Source organism: Globicephala melas, chromosome X (genome assembly GCF_963455315.2).
Source record: "Globicephala melas chromosome X, mGloMel1.2, whole genome shotgun sequence".
NCBI lineage: Eukaryota > Metazoa > Chordata > Mammalia > Artiodactyla > Delphinidae > Globicephala > Globicephala melas.
In genome coordinates, this window is record NC_083335.1 from 93,762,742 (window position 1) to 93,788,521 (window position 25,780).

The window sequence follows — 25,780 nt, forward strand, 5'->3', positions numbered from 1 at the left end:
CTTCTGGCCTGCAGAATTTCTGTTGAAAAATCAGCTGATAACCTTATGGGGATTCCCTTGTATGTTATTTGTTGCTCTTCCCTTGTTGCTTTTAATGTTCTTTCTTTGTCTTTACTTTTTGTCAATTTGATTACTGTGTGTCTTGGCATGTTCCTCCTTGGGTTTATCCTGCCTGGGACTCTCTTCACTTCCTGGACTTGGGTGACTGTTTCCTTTCCCACGTTAGGGAAGTTTTCAGCTATTATCTCCTTTCTTTTTTTTTTAAGAAGATGTTGGGGGTAGGAGTTTATTAATTAATTTATTTTTGCTGTGTTGGGTCTTCGTTTCTGTGCGAGGGCTTTCTCTAGTTGTGGCAAGCGGGGGCCACTCTTCATCATGGTGCACAGGCCTCACTATCGCGGCCTCTCGTTGCGGAGCACAGGATCCAGACGCACAGGCTCAGTAGTTGTGGCTCACGGGTCTAGTTGCTCCAAGGCATGTGGGATCCTCCCAGAGCAGGGCTTGAACCCATGTCCCCTGCATTAGCAGGCAGATTCTCAACCACTGCACCACCAGGGAAACCCCAGCTATTATCTCTTTAAATATTTTTCTCAGGTCCTTTCTCTCTCTCTTCTCCTTCTCGGACTTCAATAATGCTAATGTTGGAGCGTTTAATGTTGTTTGGGCTGAGGTGTCCCAGCACTGGAGCCTACAGCCTGTTGTGTGGGGCCAGCTGTTGATGAGAAAATGGCGTCCTCCATGAGGGCTCACGCCAATGAGTACATCCCAGAACTACTGCTACCAGTGTCTTTGTCCTCGCAGTGAGCCACAGCCGCCCCCTCCCGCCCCCGCCTCTGCAGGAGACCCTGCAATACTAGCAGGTACATCTGGCCCAGTCTCTTATGAGGTCACTGCTTTTCCCCCTGTGTCCTGGTGAGCATGAGACCTCATGTGTGCCTTCCAAGAGTGGAGTTTCTGTTTCCCCCCAGTCCTGTGGAATCCCTGTGATCAAACCCCACTGGCCTTCAAATCTAGATTCTCTGGGGGCTCCTCCTCCCATTGTCAGACCCCCCAGCTGGAAGCCTGATGTGGGACTCAGAACTTTCACTCCTGTGGGAGAACTTCTGTTGTATAATTATTTTCCTGTTTGTGGTTCACCCATCCAGTGGGTATAGGATTTCATTGTGCCCCTCCTACCATCTTGTGGCTTTGTCTTTGGATGTAGGGTATCTTTTTGGGTAGGTTCCAGTGTTTGTTTGTTTTTTTAATTTATTTTTGCTGTGTTTGGTCTTCGTTGCTGCGTGTGGGCTTTCTCTAGTTGCAGGCGGGGGTTACTCTTCCCTGCGGTGTGCAGGCTTCTCATTGCGGTGGCTTCTCGTTGTGGAGCACAGGCTTTAGTAGTTGCGGCATGTAGTTGTGGGCTCAGTAGTTGTAGCTCATGGGCTCTAGAGCACAGGCTCAGTAGTTGTGGCACACGGTCTTAGTTGCTCTGTGGCATGTGGGATCTTCCCGGACCAGGGCTTGAACCCCTGTCCCCTGCATTGGCAGGCAGATTCTTAACCACTGCGCCACCAGCGAAGTCCCTCCAGCATATTTTTTGTTGATGGTTGTTCAGTAGTTAGTTGAGATTTTGGTGTTTTTGTAAGAAGGGGTGAGCTCATGTTCCCCTACTCTGCCATCTTGTCTCCATTGACCATGTTTGTTTTGTAACTTTTAAACTAGAGCTGTAAGTGAATTACATACCACTATTACCATATTACAGAATCCAAGTTTGACTATATTTTCCATAGCAGTGAGTTTTACACTGCCTTATGTTTTTATGATGTTAATTATCATCCTTTTATATTTAGCCCTCAGTATCTGCAGGGAACTGGTTGCAAGACTTGCTGGGGACACCAGAATCTGTGGATGCTCATGTCCCATTGTCAGCCCTCTGTATCTGTGGGTTCCACATCCAAGGATCCTCCAGTTGTACACATAGTACATGGTCCACGGTTGGTTGAATTTGTGGATGCAGAACCCGTGGATATGGAGGGCTGACTGTACTTCCACTCCAAGAACTTCCTATAACGTTTCTCGTAAAGCATGTCTAGTGATGATGAATTTTCTCAGCTTTCGTTATTTAGGGAAAGTATTTATCCCTCCTTTATTTCTGAAGGGGAGCTTCACTGGGTGTAGAATTTCTTGGTTGACAGTTTTCCCCCCAATATTTTTCTTTAAGATTTTTTTTTCATGTACACCATTTTTAAAGTCTTTATTGAATTTGTTACAATATTGCTTCTGTTTTATGTTTTGGTTTTATGGCTGTGAGGTATGCAGAATCTTAGCTCCCTAACCAGGGATCGAACCCACACCCCCTGCATTGGAAGGCAAAGTCTTAACCACTGGACTGCCAGGGAAATCCCCCTCCCCCCTCTCCCGAGTATTTTGAATATGTCCTACCATTCTCTAGTCTGAAAAATTTCCATTACGAAATCCACTGATAGTCTTATGGAGGTTCCCTTGTATGTAACTTCTCTCTTTTCTCTTGCTGCTTTTAAAATTCTTTGACTTTGACTTTTGAAAATTTAATTATAATACGTCCTGGTGTAGCCCTATTTGGGTTCACCCTATTTGGGATCTTTTGGGCCTTTTGAATCTGGATGTCTAGTTCTCTCCCCAGGTTTGGGAAGTTTTCAGCCATTATTGACTTAAATACACTTTTTGTCCTTTTTCTCCTTCTGGAATTCCAAAAATTTGAATATTTTTCTTTGTGTACCATAAGTCCCTTAGGCTCCCTTCCATCTTTTTTCATTATTTTTCCTTTTTGTTCCTCTGACTGGATAATTTCAAATGGCCTGTTTTCCAGGATTTGTTTCTTCTGCATGGTTGAGTCTGCTTTTGAAGCTCTCTCTTTTTTTCTTCTTAATTTATTTCAGGCTGCATTGGGTCTTTGTTGCTGTGCGCAGACTTTCTCTAGCTGTGGCGAGTGGGGGCTACTCTTTGATGTGGTGCGTGGGCTTCTCATCGCGGTGGCTTCTTTGCTGGGGAGCACGGGCTGTAGGTGCGCGGGCTTCAGTAGTTGTGGCACATGGGCTTCAGTAGTTGTGGCTCGTGGGCTCTAGAGCACAGGCTCAGTAGTTGTGGCTCATGGGCTTAGTTGCTCCACGGCATGTGGGATCTTTCCGGACCAGGGCTCGAACCTGTGTCCCCTGCATTGGCAGGCGGATTCTCAACCACTGCACCACCAGGGAAGTCCAAAGCGCTCTATTGAATTCTTTGGTTCAGTTATTCTATTCTTCAGCTCTATGATTTTTTTCATGGTTTATATTTCTTTGTTGAACTCATTTTGTTTACTTCTCTAATTTCATTTAGTTGTCTGTTCTTGTAGCTCACAAAACCTCTTGAAGATGATTATTCTGAATTCTTTGAAACGTCATAGCTCTCCATTTCCTTAGGGTCAGTTATTGGCCCTTTATTACTTACCTTTGGTGGTATCATACATACTTGCTTTTTCACGATCCTTGATTCTTTATACCAGTGTCTGTTCATTTGAATAAGTGATCTCTTTTTCCAGACTTTCAGGTTTACTTTGGCAGAGACAATTCTTCACCAGTCAGCTCTGTTTAGGTTTCTGGACATGTCTGCTGGTAACATCCTTGGGCAGGTGGAGCCCGTTATTAGGGTCAGTTTGGTCAAGGCATCTGTTAGAGCTCTGAGGTTAGCGGTGGGGGCGTGCCACTGGCTGAGAGCAGCTGAATAGGTCTGCTATCTTGGTTCCCTGCCCAAATGCAGCTGTAGGATGGGCTTCATGACTGTGTGGATTCTGGTCAGGCTTACTAAATGCTTTGTACTGGGTACTACTATTCCCAGCAGTAGGTGGGGCTATGAACTAGCTTCCCTGCCCTGGCAAAGCAGCAGGACGGGACCCAGGGCCTGCGTGGCTCATTGTCTGGGGACTCAAATCAGGCAAGAGTGTGCACTGAATATTTTGGTTAGGTGAGGCTACCAATTTTCCTTTGCAGACAGAGAAAGCCATGGGCTGTACTCTATTCAAGCGCCACCGTAAGCATGGCTGTTAGATGGGCGAGGCAGCTTCCTGTGTGTTAGGGTTAGGTTCCTTGGTCAGGTGGTCTGAAGGTATAGTATTCAGTAATAAGTGAGGTTGTGAATCAGTTTCCCTTCCTGGGCACAGCAGGAAAAACACCTCAAATGCCACTAATGCTCTTTGTTGGCGGCCTTGAGTCAAGCCAACTCGTGCCGCAAGTTCCCTGGCTGAACAGGGCCAGTTTGTTTGCCCTGGCAGCCATCAGTTCTGCCCACCCTCCTCTCAGCTTAAGAGTTGCTGGGTTACACAGCTTCCAGGTGTTCTCACAAACCCTTCCTATCAGATGTGGGCCACACTCCACAGTGCCTAGGGCTATAACTTGGGCTCCTGCCTGGGTGGCACTGGGAGGGCCCACTTCAGGTAGCTCTCAAATTTTCCCAAACAGGCTTTCTGGTCTGGAAGGGCCAGGAGCCTCAGTCTGTAGTGGGTGGGACCATGTATCACCTCCCCTGCCTGGGTGTAACAGGGAAAATCTCTAGAGGGAGAACACAAAGATGGCATCCCTGGCCTGCATTCCCCGAGGGCCTCTCTATAGGCCTCTAGATGTACGCCAAGCCTGAAACCTGCCCTTAAGTTTGATGATCCAGGACAAAAACATGAGGCCTCTTCCACAGACACTGGGGGTGTGTTTCAGTCTGCTGTCTGTGCAATGCCCCAGGGGTGGTAGCCCACCAAGAACTGTTAGAGTCGCATGGGACCCAGGAATTCCAGCCCCTCTGGTCACCAGAGCCAGGCCGTCAAGGGCTCCAGATGTAAAAATCCAGGGCATCAGATGAGGGTTGGAATCGCTTATCCTTATTTCTTCACCATGCTCATGTTGCGGGGGGCTTCGGGAAGGCGGGTGTGAGGGGTGAAAACAAGGGCAGATAGTGGGACACTGGAAATATTCTTTTGTCCTTGCAAAGACAAATTAGAATCCTCTGGGGGTGGTCTTGGACACTTTTTAGGAAATTTGCCTCATGCAAAGTCTCAGCCCATCTGGAGATACATACATTGCCATTTTGCTTAGGTTTTCAAAATCTCACTGCCAAGCCATTTCTGAATGATTCCTCTAGGAAGCTATTTAGGTTTTATAGCCACTAGTTGAACTCGAATTTCTCAGCTATCTTCAGGACAGTTTGGAGTGGGCAAATAAACTTCCCCAAACAGAACAGTGCTGCTCCTGTGGGTCTGTAGTTTGACATGGAATTTTCTTTAGCCATGCTCACACCTCCCTGCTTGGGTTTTTTTTGTTTGTTTATTTTGTTTTGTTTTTTTCCAGCAAGCACAATGTGGCCTGGATCTTCGACACATCACCGTAGTGGAGCTGGTAGGTGTGTTCCCGACCCTCATCGGCAGGATAGGAGCAAAGATTATGCCTCCAGCCCTAGCTCTGCAGCTCAGGTAGGGGGAAGTTCTGTTCTTAAGTGTTATTACCTATAAAAGTGCTTTTCTCTGATCAGGTTCCCTGATTTCTCTCTATTCAGTCTTGATTCCAGGCAACCTTCAACCTTTAATTACTTTTATTCTGGGAGTATTATAACTATTAATTGGCATGTGGCTCCTTGTCCGAATACATGATGCAGTGGATAATTACCAGGGTTCCTTCCCCTTCCAGGTGTTTTTGCTTTGTCTTTGTTTTTTTTCCCTTGGTGGGAGTGGGACGGGAAGGGGACAGAATGCAAAAAGGACTTAAGCAATCCTTGGTCTTCTTAAGAGGGCAGGCCTCCAATTTAGCCTTTCCAGGCTTGGCCTCTTTTTCCCCCATGCTTCCAGGGCACTGGTACATAGTCCCATTTTAACAACTTTTGGTAACACTTATAAAGCCAGAATCATGGTGTTCAGACTCTGAGTAATGGTGCATTAAAAAAGCAGAATTCAACAGCCAAAAGGTAATTTCAGAGCAACCCAAATTTTTTTTTTTTTTTTGCGCGGTACGCAGGCCTCCTACTGTTGTGGCCTCTCCCGTTGCGGAGCACAGGCTCCGGACGCGCAGGCTCAGCGGCCATGGCTCACGGGCCTAGCCGCTCTGCGGCATGTGGGATCTTCCCGGACAGGGGCATGAACCCGTGTCCCCTGCATCGGCAGGCGGACTCTCAACCACTGCACCACCAGGGAAGCCCATAGTCTTTGTTTTAAAGTCTATTTTGTCTGATATAAGAACAGTGATCCAGCTTACTTTTGGTTTCCATTTGCATAGAATATATTTTTCCATTCCTTCACTTTGTGTGTGTCTTTACATCTGACGTGAGTCCCTTGTAGGCAGCATATAGATAGGTGTTTGGTTTTTTCTTATCCATTCAGCTACTCTTTCTTTTGATTAGAGGATTTAGTCCACTTAAATTATTGATAGGTAGATACTTACAGCCATCTTGTTAATTGTTTTTTGGCTGTTTTATAGGTCCTCTGTTACATTCTTCTCTCTTCTCTTCCTGTGTGATTTGATGAATTTAGTGGTATGCTTAGATTCCTTTCTCATTATCTTTTGTGTATCTATTATAGGTTTCTGGTTTGTGGTTACCATGAAGCTTACATTTATCAACTTAAAATGGACCATTATAAATATAACAACTTAAGTTTGAAGGCATTCTAAAGCTCCACACACGTTTTGTTTTTGATGTCACATTTTATATCTTTTAATCCTGTGTATCCCTTAAGCAGTTATTGTAGTTATCTTACCACTTCTGTCTTTTAACCTTTATATTAGCTTTATAAATCCACTACTTTTACTAATATATCTACCTTTAAAATTAAAAATCTTTATGTTAACCATTTTTAAATTGAAGTAGTTAATTGACAATTTTGTTAGTTTGAGGTGTACAACAAAGTCATACAGTTATACACATATGTATTCTTTTTCAGATTCTTTTCCATTATAGGTTATTATGAGATATTGAGTATGGTACCCTGTGCTGTACAGTAGGTCCTTGTTGTTTCTATCTGTTTTATATATAGTAGTGTGTATGTGTTGATCCAAAACTCCTAATTTTCCCCCCTCCTTTCCACCCCCTACTATCCCCTTTGGTAACCATAAGTTTGTTTTCTATGTCTGTGAGTCTATTTCTGTTTTGTAAAAATAAGTTCATTTATATCATTTTTTAAGATTCTACATATAAGTGATGTCATATATTTGTCCACCTTTGTCTTTCTTCACTTAATATGATAATTTCTAAGTCCATCCATGTTGCTGCAAATGGCATTATTTCATTCTTTTTTATGGCTGAGTAATATTCCATTGTATACGTGTACCACATCTTCTTTATCCATTTATCTGTCAATGGACACTTAGGTTGCTTCCATGTCTTGGCTATTGTAAATAGTGCTGCTTTGTACACTGGGATGCATGCATGTTTTTTTTTTGTTTGTTTTATTGGAATATAGTTGATTTACAATGTCATGTTAGTTTCAGGTGTACAGTAAACTGATTCACTTATACATATCCATATATTCATTCTTTTTAAGATTCTTTTCTCATAGAGGTTATCTCAGAATATTGAGTAGAGTTCCCTGTGTTATACAGTAGGTCCTTGTTGATTATATATCTTATATATAGGAGTGTGTATATATTGATCCCAAGCTCCTGATTTATCCCTCCCCCCACACTTCGCCTTTGGTAACAATAAGTTTGTTTTCAATATCTGTAAGTCTGTTTCACTTGTAAATAAGTTCATTTGTATCATTTTTTAAAAAATTAGATTCCACATGAGTGATATCATATGATATTAGTCTTTCTCTGTCTTACTTCACTTAGTATAATAATCTGTAGGTCCATCCATGTTGCTGCAAATGGCACTATTTCATTCTTTTTTATGGCTGAGTAATATTCCATTGTATATATGTACCACATCTTCTTTATCCATTCCTCTGTTCATGGACACTTAGGTTGCTTCCATGTCTTGGCTATTGTAAATAGTGCTGCAGTGAACATTGGGGCGCATGTATCTTTTTGAATTATGGTTTCCTCTGGGTATATGCCCAGGAGTGGGATTGCTGGGTCATATGGTAGTTCTGTTTTTAGCTTTTTAAGGAACTTCCATACTGTTCTCCATAGTGGCTGTACCAGTTTACATTCCCACCAACAGTGCAAGAGGGTTCCCTTTTCTCTACACCCTCTCCAGCATTTATTGTTCGTAGATTTTTGATGATGGCCTTTTTGACTGATGTGAGGTGATATCTCAATGTAGTTTTGATTTGCACTTCTCTGATAATTAGTGATGGTGATTATCTTTTCAGGTACTTTTTGGCCATTTATATGTTTCTTTGGAGAAATGTCTATTTAGATCTTCTGCCCATTTTTTGATTGAGCTGTTTGGGTTTTTTTGATATAGAGCTTCATGAGATATTTGTATATTTTGGAAGTTAAGCCCTTGTTGGTCACTTCTTTTGCAAATATTTTCTCCCATTTTGTGGGTTGTCTTTTCATTTTGTTTATGGTTTCCTTTGCTGTGCAGAAACTTTTAAGTTTAATTAGGTCCCATTCGTTTGTTTTTGTTTTTATTCTCATTACTCCAGGAGGTGGATCATAAAAGATATTGCTGTGATTTATGTCAAAGAGTGAGTGTTCTACCTATATGTTAGTCTAAGAGTTTTAAAGTGTCTGGCCTTACATTTAGGTCTTTGATCCATTTTGAGTTTATTTCTGTGTATGGTGTTACAGAATGTTCTAATTTCATTCTCTTGCATGTGGCTGACCAGTTTTCCCACCACCACTGTTGAAGAGACTGTATTTTCTCCATTGTATATTCTTGCCTCCTTTGTCATATATTAACTGACCATAGGTGCATGGGTTTATCTCTGGACTCTCTATCCTGTTCCATTGATCTATATTTCTGTTTTTGCGCCAGTACCATACTGTTTTGATGACCACAGCTTTATATTGTAGTCTGAAGTCAGGGAGCCTGACTCCTCCAGCTCCGTTTTTCTTTCTCAAGATTGCTTTGGCTGTTTGGAGTCTTTTGTGTCTCCATACAAATTTTAAGATTTTTTTTTGGTTCTAATTCTGTGAAAAATGCCACTGGTAATTTGATAGGGATTGCATTGAATCTGTAGATTGCCTTGGGTAGTATAGTCATTTTGACAATATCGATTCTTCTAATCCAAGAACATGGTATGTCCTTCCATCCATTTGTGTCATCTCCAGTTTCTTTCATCAGCGTCTTAAGTTTTCGGAGTACAGGTCTATTTATTCCTAGGTATTTTATTCTTCTTGATGTGATGGTAAATGGGATTGTTTCCTTAATTTCTCTTTCTGATCTTTCACTGTTACTGTATAGGGATGTAAGAGATTTCTGTGTATTCAGTATCCTGCAACTTTACTGAATTCATTGATGAGCTCTAGTAGTTTTCTGGTAGAATCTTTAGGATTCTCTCTCTATATATATCATGTCATCTGCAAACAGTGACAGTTTTACTTCTTCTTTACCAGTTTGGACTCCTTGTATTTCTTCTCTGATTGCTGTGGCTAGGACCTCCAAAACTGTTGAATAAAAGTGGCGACATTGCACATCCTTGTCTTGTTCCTGATCTTAGAGGAAACGTTTTCAGCTTTTCACTGTTGAGAATGATGTTAACTGTAGGTTTGTCATATATGGCCTTTTATAATGTTGAAGTGTGTTTCCTCTGTGCCCCCTTTCTGGAGAGATTTTATCATAAGTGGGTGTTGAATTTTGCCAAAAGCTTTTTCTGCATCTATTGAGATGATCATATGGTTTTTATTTTTGAGTTTGTCAGTGTGGTGTATCACACTGATTTGCAGATGTGAAAGAATCCTTGCATCCCTGAGATAAACCCCACTTGATCATGGTGTATGATCATTTTAATGTATTGTTGGATTCAGTTTGCTAGTATTTTGTTGATGATTTTTCCGTCCATGTTCATCAGTGATACTGGCTTGTAACTTTCTTTTTTTGTGGTATCTTTGTCTAGTTTTACTATCAGGGTGATGGTGGCCTCATAGAATGGGCTTGGGAGTGTTCCTTCCTCTGCAATCTTTGGAATAGTTTCAGAAGAATAGGTAACAGAATTCGCCTGTGAAGCCATCTGGTCCTGGACTTTTGTTTGGAAGTTTTTAAATCACTGTTTCGATTTCAGTACTGGTGATTGCTCTATTCATATTTTCTATTTCTTCTTGGTTCAGTCTTGGAAGGTTGTACCTTTCTAAGAAATTGTCCATTTCTTCTAGGTTGTCCATTTTATTGGCATATAGTTGCTTGTAGTAGTCTCCTATGATCCTTTGTATTTCTGTGGTGTCCATTGTAACTTCTCCATTTTCATTTCTAATTTTATTGATTCCAGTCCTCTCGCTTTTGTCCTTCATGAGTTTTGCTAAAGGTTTATCAATTTTGTTTATGTTTTCAGAGTCAGCTTTTTAGTTTTATCTTTTCTATTGTTTTCTTCATCTCTATTTCATTGATTTCTGCTGGTCTTTCTTTCCTTCTACTAATTTTGCGTTTTGTTTGTTCTTCTTCTTCTAGTTGCTTTAGTCTCTTAGACTGTCCTCATTTCTTTTCATTTTTTATTCTGTTCCACGACAGTGATTTCCACCATTCTGTCTTCCATCTCACTTATTCGTTCTTCTGCCTCAATTATTCTGCTGTTGATTCTTCCAGTATATTTTTCATTCCAGTTATTGTATTGTTCATCTGTTTGTTCTTTAAATCTTCTAGCTCTTTGTTAAACATCTCTTGTATCTTCTTGATCTGTGCCTCCATTCTTCTTCCGAGATCTTGGATCATCTTTACTATCATTTTCTTTTTCAGGTAGGTTGCCAATCTACAGTTATTTACTTGTTCTTGTGGGTTTTTATCTTGTTCCTTCATCGGGAACATTTCTCTGCCATCTCATTTTTTATAACTTTCTGTGTTTGTGGTCTCCTTTCCACCGGCTGCAGGATCGTAGCTCCGTTTTGCTTCTGGTGCCTGCTCCCTTTGCTTCTGGTGGGTGAGTTTGGTCCTGGGGCTTATACAGGCTTCCTGCTGTGAGGAACTGATGCCTGCACACTAGGGGGGGCGGGGAGCCGGGTCTTGTCCCTCTGGGGGGCAGAGCCATGTCAAGGGGTGTGTTTATTGGTGGCTGTTGGCTGAGGACTTTAGGCAGCCTCTCTGCTGATGGGTAGCACTGTATTCCCCCTCTGCTGGTTTGTTTGGCCTGAGGCGTCCCAGCACTGGAGCCTGAAGGCTGTTGAAAGGGGCCAGGTCCTTATGCCAAAATTGCGACCTCTAGGAGAGCTCATTCTGACAGTATTCTCTGGAGCCTCTGCCACCAGTATCCTTGGTCCCCCCCCCCGCCCCCGCAGTGAGCCACAGCCGATTCCTGCCTCCCCAGGAGACCCTCCAAGACTTGTAGGTAGGTACAGCCCAGGCTTATATGGAGTTCCTGCTTTCTGCTGGGTCGCAGTGTACGTGAAACATTGTGTGTGCCCTCCAAGGGTGGAGTCTGTTTTCCCCAGTCCTGTGGAGCTACTGCACTCAAGCCCCACTGGCCTTCAAAGCCAAATGCACTGGGGCTTCTTCCTCCTGATGTCAGACCCTCAAGCTGGGGAGCCTGATGTAGGGCTTGGGACACACGTTTTTTTGGAGAAACTCTGCAATATAATTATTTTCCAGTTTGTGGGTCACCCACCTGGCGGGTATGGGATTTGATTGTTGCAAAACCACCCCTGTTACTGTTCAGTTGTCATTTCTTCATTGTCTTTGAATGTAAAATATCTTTTTTGGTAGGTTCCATTGTTTTTTTGTTGATGGTTGTTCAGCAGTTGTGATTTTGGTGTTTTCATGAGATGAGGTGAGCTTAAAGTTTTCTCCAGTTATGCCTAGGAGTGGGATTGTAAGATCATATGGTAACTCTATTTTTAGCTTTTTACGGAACCTCTGTACTGTTTTACATAGTGGCTGCACCAACTTACATTCCCACCAACAGTGTAGCAGGGTTCCTTTTTCTCCATACCCTCTCTCCAGCATTTATTATTTGTAGACTTTTTTTTGAGAAAATAATATTCATATTTATTTTACTTAGTATAACTGGAGAATACTGGCCATTATCATTTGCATTTCTTCATACTGTTCATCTTCAATACATTTGATATTTTAAGAACTTTGCTAAGTCATGGCCTAAGAGTTTTATAGATTATAAGGTACAATTGACATACAATGAACTGTACATACTTAAAGCATAGTGTGATAAGATTTGACATATGTAAACACCCATAAAACCATCGCCACAATTAGAGAATGAATGTGTCTACACTTTCCCCAAAATCTGTAGACTTTTAATATAAATTTATTTATTTATGTATTTATTTTTGGCTGTGTTGGGTCTTCGTTTCTGTGCGAGGGCTTTCTCTAGTTGCGGCGAGCGGGGGCCACTCTTCATCGCGGTGCGCGGGCCTCTCACTATTGAGGCCTCTCTTGTTGCGGAGCACAGGCTCCAGACGTGCAGGCTCAGTAGTTATGGCTCACGGGCCCAGTTGCTCCGTGGCATGTGGGATCTTCCCAGACCAGAGCTCGAACCTGTGTCCCCTGCATTGGTAGGCAGATTCTCAACCACTGCGCCACCAGGGAAGCCCTGTAGACTTTTTGATGATGGCTATTCTGACTGGTGTGAGAACTCCTTTGTAGATTTGATTTGCATTTCTCTAATAATTAGCGATCCTGATCATCTTTTCATGTGTCTGTTGGCCATCTGTATGTCATCTTTGGAGAACTGTCTATTTAGGTATCCTGCCCATTGGGTAGGGATATTGGGTTGTCTTTTTTGATAATGTGTTGTATGAGGTGTTTGTATATTTTGGATATTAACCTTTCGTCACATTGTTTGTAAATATTTTCTCCCAGTCCATAAGTTGTCTTTTCATTTTGTCTGCAGTTTTCATTGCTGTGCAAAAGGTTTTAAGTTTAATTAGGTCCTATTTGGTTATGTTTATTTCCATTATTCTAGGAGACAAATCCAAAAACGTATTGCTGTGATTTATGTCACAGTGTTTTCCCTAGGAGTATTCTCCCTAGTGTTCTCCTCTAGGAGGTTTATAGGATTTGTTCTTACCTTTCAGTCTTTAATCCATTTTATTTTTGTAGATGGTGTTAGAAAATGTTCTAATTTTCCTGTCTTACGTGTAGCAGTACAGTTTTCCCAGCACCATTTATTAAAGAGCCTGTCTTTGCTCCATTGTATATTCTTGCCTCCTTTATCATAGTATACCTACCTTTTAACAGTGAGATTTATACTGTGATATTTTTTCTTATTACTAATGAGTGCCCTTTTCGGCTTAAAGAAGTCCCTTTAACATTTCTTATAAGGCTGGTTTATTGGTGGCCTTCCCCTTAGCTTTTGCTTCTCTAGAAAACTCTTCATCTCTCCAATTCTGAATGATTTTGTTGGGTAGTATAATATATTCTTGGTTATAAGCTTTTATCTTTCAGGAGAATAAACGGTTTCACTCCCTCTGGCCTGCTACATTACTGCTGAAAAATCTGATATTTTTATGGGATTCTCTTGTGTGTAACATGCTGTTTTTTCTCATTAGATTCTCTCCATGACTTTAAGCTTTTTATATTTTAATTATAATGGGTCTTGGTATGGGTTTATTTAGGTTCCTCTTTTTTGGAACTCTCTTGGCTTCCTGGATCTGTGTTTTTCTCCCCAGGTTAGGGAAGGTTTCAGCTGTTCCTTATTAAAATAAGTTTTCTGCTGCTTTGTCTGTTCTCCTGCTAGGATCCCTATACTGTTAGTGTGCTTGATAGTGTCCCATAAATCTCTTAAGTTATCTTAATGAAAAAACAAATTCTTTTTTCGTTTAGTTCTCTGGGTGAGTTCCACTGCCTTGTCTTTGAGTTTGCCAGTACTTTCCACTGCTTCACCTGCCCTTGAACCCCTCTAGTGTATTTTTCACTATAGTTACTGTGTTCTTCAGCTCTGTGACTTCTCTTTGGTACTTTTTTATATTTTCTCTCTCTTTGAAGTTCACCATGTTCACTCATTCTTCTGAGTTTGGTGAGCATCTTTATAACCATTACTTTTAACTCTTTATCAGGTAAATTACCTATCTTTGTTTCGTTAAGTTTTTTTCCTGAGGTTTTTCTGTTCTTTCATCTCCTTTTCCATTATAGGTCACTACAAGATATTCAATATAGTTCCTTGTGCTATACAGTAGGTCCCTTTTTATCTATTTTACTTCAGATGCATTTATTTTGCTGAGAGTGAACTGGTAATAGAAAGACATCTCATAGCATTAGGAATTGTAATTAGCTATTCCTTGACTGTCATATCCTGGAACTTGAGGTTGGCTTAGCATGGTTGCATTGTTTGGAAAGATTTGGTGGACTTACAGACCCAGGGCCAGTTTCATGGGTGTGTGACCTGTGCAAGCACACAGGTCCCACACTGAAAAGGGTCTTGTGTTTGGTTTAGTGGTGTGCTGTCACCATCTTGACCTTCTTAATTTTTTTTTTTGGGGGGGGGGGCTTGAATTTTGGCCTGAGTTTTTATTTAGCTTAAGTTTTGACAATCGCCTTATCTTTTTACATTTTAATTTTATTGGAGTATAGTTGATTTACAATGTTATGTTTCAGGTGTACAGCAAAGTGATTCAGTTATATATATATGTGTGTATGTGTGTGTGTGTGTGTATATATATATATATATATATATACACATTCTTTTTTAGATTCTTCTCTCATAGAGGTTATCAGAGAATATTGAGTAGAGTTCCCTGTGCTATACAGTAGGTCCTTGTTGGTTATCTTACCTGTTTATCTATTTTATATATAGAAGAACATATTCATCTGTTTCTTCATTTTACTTGGCTCTCTGTTGGTTTCTATGCATTAGAATATGCAACAGCCGCTTCTGGTCTTGAAGGAGTGGCCTCAGGTAGGAGATGAAACTTATTATCCAACCCTGCCCTAACTCTTGTCTCTCAGATCTTTGTGATTGTCTAGATAGCTTATTTTATTTGTAATAGCTCCCAGAGTTTCAGGGTGTGCCAAGACCTGTTAGTGCTCCAATGGAGAGGATCAGTCAGCACCTAGATTCAGGCTGATTGGAAGGCAGACCCTCAGGCAGCAGCTTAGCAAGTAGATGCAGTCCTGAGGGTCTGCAAGCATAAGGCCTGTTGGCCACTGGAGCCAGGCAAGAGAGAGAGAGATGTAAGGTGCTGCTGGATTTAGCAAGGCAGGAGGAATGCAAGAAGATGTCTCTGCTAGATGGAACGTAAAGGTGGCAACCTGCTGGAAAAGAAGAGATGGTTTCTGCTGGCTTTTAGCAAGGTGGAGGGAGAGTTTGAAAACTGCTTCCACTGGCACATCCCTGCCCCACTCTGATGCTTTAAGGTTATTGAATGAGCCTATTCACATAAAGTGTGGGTACTTTTCAAACGGATGCTTCTGCACTGTGTCTTGGGGTGTTTCTGAGTTTGCGACAGCCCAGCAGATCTTGTGGGTGTGAGCCCTGTTGGTTTTCAAAGAGCTATCTTGGGGTTTGTCTCTCAGGCGTGGGTCTTAAAAGCTGGAGTGCCTGATGTGGGATTGGAACCTTTTGCTCCTCAGGGAGAAACTCCAGGTTTCCAGTTCCCTCCACATGGGTGGGGGCAGTGACTGGGGCTGGATGTATTGCTAGGTTTTTGGACAAGATTGTGTCTCAGCCTCTTCTACCCACTTTGGTGTGATTTCCTTCTCGCTTGCCTGATATGCAAGAGTCCTAGTTTTTCGCTTTCTGGCAGAGAATATTGTTCCATATGTAGTTGTAGATTTGGTGTGTCCGTGGGAGGAGGAGGAGGAGGGTTGTATTTTTTTTTTTGTCTAGTTCTCTAGAAGATTCTCCAGGAGTTCATTTCAGTCTGACATTTGTGTAACTCTGAACTGTGGCTGGTACCACCCCTCATCCATCGGGTGTCTATCCATCCCCTGAATTTCTGTGGTCTCTTAGCCATGGCGGATGCATTTCTGTACCTGTTGGTAGCCTGCTGCCCTGACCACTCATCTCCTCTCGTGGCAGTTTTCCCTCATAATATTCTGTTAGTCAGGGCACAAAGCTCACAGGAGGAATGCGTGTGGTAGATGGTAGCACCATTGCGGGGGGGGGGTTCTATCCTGACTTAAGTACTGGACCACCCCATGCTCCAGGTCCTTTCCCACAGGTTCCAGCCACCACAAAGTTGCGTAGCCTTTTTTTCCCTACAGACTTTCCTATTTCTCTGTTTTCCTGGGTCACCCCTGCCCTAGGACTTCCCCCTTCTCCCCCTGCCTCCAAACTCTAAATATTCCTCTTCTTAACAAACATTCTCACCTCACTTTCATGCTTTACGTTTACATGTTCAAAAACTCATTAATGCACTTCTTGAGGTCCCCTCTTCTTACCACAAGAAACCAGTGCAGACACTGTAACGCTTTTATCTCTACTCACTAGAAGTGGATTAGCAATTTAGTTTCCCATGGGGATAAGATAGAAAGTATTCCCATCTTCCTTGAAAGTCCCTCATAAAAGGCATAAGAAAGTGTCTTCTCCAGATTTTGTTGTTCAGTTTAGCTGAGTGTGCTCTTTTTTCCCTTGGTCTCAGCTTATCTGTTTGCTTTCTCTGGCTTTTTTCATCTAAACATGGTACTGAAGTACATTCTTTTTTACAGTTTCAATTCTAATGGGGGTAGAATAGAAAAAAACAGGCCCTTGAAATCACTTCAAATGCTTTTTGAAATTGAGGTATAAAAAAAATTCTAATTAACCAAGTCCTTCAGCCCAGGGTGAAGAGCCAGTTCGATTCCCTCTATGCAGTTGTGAGCTCCATGGGCCAGAGCTACAATGTTTGGAACGTCATCTCAATCAGCTTCACCTGGGCCAGGGTTTCTCAACCTTGGCACTATGGACATTTGGGGCCTGATCATTCTTTGCTGGGGAGAGGGCTGGTCTGTGCATTGTAGGATGTTAGGCAGCAGCCCTGGCCTCCAACCACTAGAGGACAGTAGCACGCCCCCTGCCATTGTGAACACCAAAACTTGTGTTGATAACCAGTGATAACCAATGACTCTAGTGGGTATGTGGTTGTGCAAACCTAGTCTGCGAATGGGGGTTGACTCCAGTTTAATACAGAAAAATTTTGTTAGCATTGTCATACATGCCTTGGAGCACCTATTGGTACATAGCACCACTGCAGGTCTAAAGTCTTCCTGGCCGCTAGACTCTAAAGCCATGCTACTCAACCTGTCACGTGCACACCAGTCTTCAGTGGCTCTTACTCATCATATAGATTCTAATCCAGTAGGTTTGAGTAGCAAGGGTCTAAAGGGTAATTCAGTCCTTTGTGGTATTAAGCCTTTCTCTGCACACAGTGTCATTCTAGGACTCTAGTGGGTCCACCAGAAGCCTCGGGGAGCCAGTTTTGACCTAGGCTTCTCTTTTCTTTGCCCTAGGCTGTTGCTGAGAATCCCACTCTACTCCTTCAGTATGGTGCTAGTGGATAAGCACGGCATGGACAGGGAGCGCTATGTCTCCCTGGTGACGCCTGTGGCCCTCTTCACCTTGATCGACACTTTCCCCTTGAGAAAAGAGGAGATGGTCCTGCAAGCTGAAATGGGCCAGACCTGCAACACCTGATGTGACGGGTCCTCTCTCGGCAGTTCCCCTTCTCTTTCTATATCCGTGCTATGCACACAGGAAGGCCTGGAAAGTATCCTTGATGTACAGATTTTTATTTGTAATTTTTAAAGTCTATTTTATTATAAACTTTCTTTGCACTTAAAATATTAACACTGCTTTTTGTACTTTGAAGTATTCCAAAAAATATGAATGATACTCTCTTAACTCCATCATGGCTGGTTAATTTGGCAGAGAAAATAGAACCTACAACCATACACATGCTTTCAATGCCTTTTCTACAGTGTGACACATCTCTATCTATCTTTTTTATATAAAACTTATTAATAAAATATTTGGGAGCAAATTTACTAAAACTCATTTTCTTTTTCAAGCACTAGCCATACTTGCTCACTGTGGTCACAGGTTTTAGGACTGTGATTCTTGGCGTTTGTTTTAGGAATGGAAAAATGAGTCTTGTCAGGAGGAGCTCAGTTGAGCTGGGAGAGCTGAACATGGAAGGGTCAGAGAAGCCAGTTAAAGCAACAAGCCGAAAATGAAAGAGGTAAGAATTTAATCACTTACTGTGATGGCATAACCAAGAAGCTAAAACTGGAAGTTCCGTTGTATATTTCTCCATCTTCTGTTTTCTCCAGTGGACCAGTGCACCAGTTGAAGGTCACGTGGCTCACCAAAGACATGGGGTTGTTACACTGTTGAGGGAGACCCAGCTGTGGCAGTTTGATGCACCCTGGGGTCATGGAAGGGCGAGGGTCTAGGAGTGGAAAAGTACTGGATACTGAATCAGTGGGGAAAAGTGTCTTCAGATTCCCCTCTTCCTCCTATAAGGTCCCAGCACAGGAGCGTGAAGACCTCTGCCCAAGGCCTCAGAGACCTAAGAATAAACGTCACGTGGGCTAGGAATGCAAATATGTGAAAGGACATGAACAGTCCTTGGCTACAGTTGCAGCCAGTGACTGACTGTGATTCATTGACTGTATACCAGTCTGTGTTGGGAGAGCAGCTTTTCCTTATGAGACCTTCCAGGCGAAGCCTTTGTAACTGCCTAAGGTTGGGCCTGAAAAATCATAGTTTTATAACCAGGAGTTGGACTCTTTTAGCTTTGCCAGCCAAACATTGAGGGGAACTTTCCATCTATTCCTGAACAAATAACAAAATCAATGATGGAAAGTCCAAATTCCAACAGGAAGGTTTAAAAACGAGAAGCAGATTTGCTACTTCTGAACATTAGGCAGTGACTGCTATCCTGTGAATAGGGTTATATTTCATTTACAAATATGTTTTTTTCCCCCACAAAGCACACTAGTAGGTGCTTTGACCTCTGTCTCCCTCAGATGTATCAGATAAAAGGTCACTGACATGGTTGGGAGAGGAATGTTAACCAATGACTAGTTTGTTTCAAAAGATCATTTGTCACACAATTAAGTAAACATATCAGCCCACATTAAAGCTTCCTGTCTGTGAAAAGCCAGCTTGTGCCCTTTGGCCCATAACCTGGAAGCTTCAAGCCTTGAGGATGAGCTTATGTTTAAGGACCGCCCTGATTTCTTCAAACAGGTCTTCCTGATGAGCTTAGAATATTACAGACACTTTGCCTAATGAGATACAGACTATTTGAAGAATAAGTGTACTGTGGTATTTTAAAAAATTACATATCCAGAGTCACGTCAGCATCATGGTAACATGAGCCTTTCCTTTTTTTCCTCCCCTCTAACGTGTAATTGGACATCTGTAAACAAAAGCGCCCCTGCACAGCACACCAGGACACCCGAGAACTCCATCTATCTGTGCATACGAAAGTGGGTGGATAGGACCTCAGAAGAACGCCATCTATCTGTGCATACGAAAGTGGGTGGATAGGACCTCAGAAGAGCCTACAGAGCTAAGGGAATTGCAGAAGCAGTAGTGGCAGCACCAGCGGTGACCTCTCTAGCAAACGAGGTGAAAAGTAAAAGGGGGTGAGTGCAAGGCTATCCGTCCCTGTGGGCTGCAGCTGGAGGGTCCCGTTGCTCTTGAGCAACACCCTGCATATCTGAAGAGAGATATCAATGACTGTGGTGAGGGAAAGGGAACTGAAGGAATATATCTCCTGCTATCTGCCCTGAGATGCCAGCAAGAGGTCTGCCCATGGACTTCTGGGATCCAACCCCCCCTCGAAGAACCCCCTACCAGGCCATGGGCACACCCAAAGCCCCAAATTTTAAGCACACATCCCCTCACACTCTGCTGCCACCTTTAAAAAAAAATCCCCCCCCGTTTTTTTCCCCCATATGTACATTCCCAACCTTAGTAGGGAGTCAGCGCCCATTAAGAGAAACCAAAACGTTTGCTATAGTGCCACCTTCTGGAAAACAAAAGGAAGGGTCTTAACTACCAACCTCCTGAATTGAAGTAAACAAAACCTTACCTAAATAAGACAGGTGCTCCCTATTCCAAACGCAGCAGCAGAGGCACATTTTATCAGAAACTATGGAAAAAAACATAGTTAACAGGGTATCACAAAAAGAAAATGACAATTCTTCAAGAACTGAATCCAAAGATACAGAATACTGCAACCGAACTGATAAAGAATTCAAAATAGCTGTTAAGAACAAATTCAATGAGCTGCAAGAAAACTCAGAAAGGCAATTCAGTGAACTCAGGAATAAAATTAATGAACAGAAGTAGTATTTCACCACAGAGACTGGTTATTTTTTAAAGAATTTCAAACAAAGATTCTGGAGCTGAAGAACTCAATAAATGAGAAAAAGAATGCATTAGAAAGCACTGGAAACAGAGCAGATCAGATGGAAGGGAGAATAAGTGAGCTTGAGGATAGGAATTTAGAAATGATTCAGGTATAAGAGGAGAGAGAATTAAGATGAATGGGTATACCAGAGGGAGAAGAGAGGGAGAAGGGGGCAGAGATCTTATTTAAAGTAATAATAGGTGAGAACTACCCAAATCTGGGGAAGGAACTGGATTTACAAGTCCACGAACCTAACAGAACACCTTATCATCTCAATGCAAAAACACCTTCTCCAAGACATATAATAAAACTGTCAAAAGTCAATGATAAGAATTTTAAAGGCAGCCAGAGGAAACCCCCCATTAGGCTATCAGGAGAAACAATGGAGAGACAAAATAACCAGAAGTCAAAAGATAAAATTGGCAGTAGTAAATCCTTACATATCAATCATCACCTTAAATGTAAATGGATTGAACTCACCAATCAAAAGGCACAGAGAGGCTGGATAAATTTAAAAAAAATAAGACCTAACTATATGCTGCCTACAGGAGAGTCTTTTTAGCTCTCAAGACACACATAGGCTCAAAGTGAAGGGATGGAAGATGATACTGCAAGCAAGTGGAACCCAAAGGAAAGCAGGCTTAGCCATACTTAGACAAAATAGACTTCAAGCAAAACAAAATGGTAATAAGGGACAAATAAGGTCATTATATGATAACGAGGTCAATACATCAAGAAGATAAAAGAATTGTAAATATATATACTCCCAACACCTAAGTTGTGAAATATATTCAGCAAATACTATTATGTCTTAAGGGATAAATAAGAGTAAAGTAATAGTGGAGGGCTTCAATACCCTGCAATCAGTAAAGAATAGATCTTCCAGACAGAAAATCAATACGAAAACATTGGAAATGAACCATAGATATAGAACAAATGGACTGAAGAGACATATACAGGATATTCCATCCAAAAAGAGCAGAGTACTGATTCTTCTCAAGTGCACATGGAACATTCTCCAGAATACATATATGACAGGACACAGATCTTAGCAAATTTAAGAAGACTGAAGTCATACTAAATATTTTTCCTAACCACAATGGTATGAAACTAGAAATCAACAAGAGGAAAGTGAAGAGCTCTACAGATATGTGGAAACTAAACACCCTTGTAAATAACCAATGGGTCAAAGAAATCAAAAGAGGAATAAAATTGTCTCGAAACAAATGAAAATGGAAATACAACATATCAAATCCTGTGAGATGCAGCAAGAGCATTTCTGAGAGGAAATTTTATAGCAACAAATGCATAATGCACTCAATCCCTTGGTATCTGCAGGGGATTGGTTCCAGGACCCCACTTGGATACCAAAATCCAGGGATGCTCAAGTCCGTTACATAAACTGTCATACTATTTGCATATAACCTCTGCATATCCTCCCATATGCTCTGGCATATCTACATTACCTATGATACCTAATACGATGTAAATGGTATGTAAATAGTTGTAAATGCAATGTAAATGCTATATAAATAGTTGCTGGCATGTAGAAAATTCAAGTTTTGCTTTTTAGAACTTTGTGGAATTTTTCAAACAGTTTTGATTTATGGTTGGTTGAATCCCCAGATACAGAACCCATGGATACAGAGAGCTGACTATATTAAGAAATTAGAAAGATCTCAACCTAACTTTACACCTCAAGGAACTAGAAGAAGAACAAATTAAACCCAAAGTTAGCAGAAGAGAGGAAATAATAAATATCAGAGTGGAAATAAATGAAATAGAGACCAGAAAAACAATAGAAAGGATCAACAAAGCTAATAGCTGTTCTATAAAAAGATAAACAAAATTAACAAAACTTTAGCTAGACTTAACTATGAAAAAAGAGAGTAGACTCAAATAAATTAGAAATGAAAGGAGATATTATTGCAAAGGATACCACAGAAATACATACAATCATAAGAGATTACTGTGAACAATTATATGCTAATAAATTACATAAACTAGAAGAAATACATTTTTAGAAATACACAACCTACCAACACTAAATCAGGAAGAAACAGAAAAACTGCGCAGACCAATAATAAGAGATTGATTCAGTAATCAAAAACTCCCGAAACAGAAGACTCCAGGACAAGATAGCTTACCAGTGAATTCAACTAAACATTTAAAGAAGAATTAACACCTTTCCTCCTCAAACTCTTAAATACTGAGGAGAAATGAACACTAACAAAGTTATTCTACAAAGGCAGCATTACCTTGATATCAAACTAGATAAGGATACCACAAGAAAACTATAGACCAACATCCCTGATGAATAGAGATGCAAAAATTCTCAACAAAATATCAAACTGAATTCCAGAACACATTAAAAAGATGATATACCATGATCAAGTGGGATTTATCCCTAGGATTCAAGGATGGTTCAACATATGCAAATCAAAAAATGTAATATATCACATCAATAAAATGAAAGATAGGGGACTTCCCTGGTGGTGCAGTGGTTAAGAATCCACCTGCCAATGCAGGGGACATGGGTTCAAGCCCTGGTCCAGGAAGCAACTAAGCCTGTGCGCCACCAGGGAAGTGGCGCGGAGCAACTAAGCCCGTGTGCCACAACTACTGAGCCTGTGCTCTAGAGCCCGTGTGCCACAACTACCGAAGCCCATGTGCCTAGAGCCCATGCTCCACAGCAAGAGAAGCCATTGCAATGAGAAGCCCGCGCACGGCAATGAAGAGTAGCCCCCACTCACCGCAACTAGAGAAAGCCCGCACGCAGCAGTGGAGACCCAACACAGCCAATATAACATTTATTATAAAGAAATAAATAATAAATAAATAAAAAGAATAAATAAAATGAAAGATAAAAATCACATGATCACTTCAATAGATGCAGCAAAAGCATGTGACAAAATATAACATCCTTTCATGATAAACAACCTTTAACGGACCGGGTATAGAAGGAACATACCTCAACATAATAAAGGCCACATATAACAAACTCACTGTGTGGAAGAGTGAATCTGAAATGGTTCAGTAAAAACATAAAAAAGATGTTTTTGCTGAAGAAGAAGAAGAAAGGAAAAAGGCCACTCCAAAAGAAAGCTAGTAAAGAAAAAAGAAATCCTGTCCTGATAATGTAGTTTCCCTGGCTTGCTCATAGTGGACTGTGGAGCAGGAATGGCTCTGGAGATGTTTCAATTAAAAAATATTCATAGCCCAAAAAATATTATACTCAATGGAGAAAAACTGAAAGCTTTTCCTCTAAGATCGGGAATAAGACGAAGATGTCAACTCTGAACACTTCTATTCAACATAGTGGTGGAAGTCCTAGCTAGAGCAATTAAGCAAGACAAAGAAATAAAATTCATCCAAATCAGAAAGGAAGAGGTGTCACTATTTGCTGTTGATATGATTTTATATAGAGAAAATCCCAAGGAGTCAGTTTAAACTGTTGGAACTAATCAACGATTTTAGTACAGTTGCAGGATACAAAATCAACATACAGAAATCAATCACATTCCTTTACACTAATGAAGCAGCATCTAACAAAGAAATAAAACTATCCCATTCACAATAGCATCAAAAGCAATAAAATACTTGGGAATAAATTTAACCAAGGAAGGGAAAGTTCTGTATAATGAAAACTACAAGACTTTGCTGAAAGAAACCGATGAAGACGCCAACAAATGGAAAGACATCCTGTGTTCACGGATTGGAGGAATTAATATTGTTAAAATCCCCACACTACCCTGAGCCATCTACAGATTCAGTACAATCATCAAAATACCAAAGACATTCTTCACAGAAATAGAATAAACAACCCTAAAATTGGTGTGGAACCATGAAGACCCCAAATAGCCAAAGCAATCCTGGAAAAAAGAACGAAGCTGGAGGTATCAGACGTCCTGATTTCAAACTATACTACAAAGCCATATTAGTAAAAACAGTACAGCATTGGCACAAAAATGGACACATAGACCAACGGAACAGAGAGCCCAGAAATAAATTCCAGCATATATGGTCAACTAATATTCAATAAGGGAGCCAAGAAGACCCAATGGGGAAAGTATAGTCTCTTAAAAAAATGGTGCTGGGAAAATTGGAGAAACACAAACAGAAAAATGAAACTGGACCCCTGTCTTACACCACTTGCAAAAATTAACTTGAAAAGGATCAAAGACTTAAATATAAGCCCTGATAACATGAAACTCCTAGAAGAAGATGTAGGGAAGAAGCTTCTTGATAGTGGACTTGGCAATGATTTTTTTTCAACATGGTGCCAAAAGGACAAACAACGAAAGCAAAAATCATCAAACTCAAAAACTTTTTCACAGCAAACGAAATCATCAGCACATTGAAAAGGCAACCTACTGAGTGGGAGAAAATAATTGCAAATCATATAGTTGATACGGGGTCAACATCCAAAATATATAAAGAAGTTACTCAATAGCAAACAAACAATCCAATTAAAAAATGGGCAGAAAATTGGAACAGTTTTCCAAAGAGGACATCAAGATGGCCAACAGGCACACAAAAAGATGCCCAATGTCACTATTCAGCAGGGAAATGCAGGTCAAAACCACAAACAGATATCTCACACCTGTTAGAATGCCGATCCTCAAGAAGACAGAGACAACAGGTGCTGGTGAGGAGGTGGAGAAAAAGGAACCTTGTACACTGCTGGTCCGAATGTAAGTTGGTCCAACCCTATGGAAAACAATATGGAGGTTCCTCAAAAAATTAAAAATAGATCTATCATACAATCCAGTAATTCCCCTTCTAGGTATATACCCAAAGGAAATGAAAATGGGATTTTGAAGAGATATAGGCACTCCTGTGTTTACTGCAGCATTATTAACCATAACCAAGATATGAAAATAACCCAAATGCCCATCAACAGATGAATGGAAATAAAGATATGGCATATATACATAATGGAACATTATTCAGCTGAGAGAAAGGAAGATACCCTGCTATTTGTGGCAACATGGATAGACCTTGAGCACATTATGCCAAGGAAGATAAGTCAGAAAGACAAGTACTGCATGATACCACTTACACGTGGAAACTTAAAAAGTCAAACCTGTAAAAAACAGAGTGAAATGGTGGTTACCAGCGGGTAGGGGATAAGACTGATGTTGTTTAAGGGTACAAACTTGCAATGAGTAGTAAATAAGCCACAGACATCTAATTCACAGTATAATGAATATAGACAAAAATATATACTAAAATTATGTAAAGTCATAAATACTGCTACAATCGCAATCATGTTGCAATATATAAATATATCATAGTAGCACATTATGCATCTTAAATCCACAAAATGTTACGTGTCAAATTTATTCAATAAAAAATACATATATATACATGCATGCATACATACATAACCTACACCAAAATTTGGGGCCATTTCAAAGATTAAT

The 25,780-nt window shown here is 41.0% G+C and overlaps 1 protein-coding gene across 2 annotated transcripts in view; it reads left to right on the forward strand.

Annotated features, from left to right (window-relative positions):
• The window catches only part of SRPX (sushi repeat containing protein X-linked), a 99,424-nt gene extending 81,448 nt beyond the window's left edge, over positions 1 to 17,976 (forward strand). For both annotated transcript variants that reach the window (XM_030834892.2, XM_030834893.2), the window contains 2 exons: positions 5,328 to 5,449; positions 17,443 to 17,976. In XM_030834892.2, the coding sequence (XP_030690752.1) occupies positions 5,328 to 5,449; positions 17,443 to 17,626 (306 nt within the window). In that variant the 3' untranslated portion in view covers positions 17,627 to 17,976. The remainder of the gene's footprint in view (positions 1 to 5,327; positions 5,450 to 17,442) is intronic.
• The last annotated feature ends 7,804 nt before the right edge of the window (positions 17,977 to 25,780 follow it).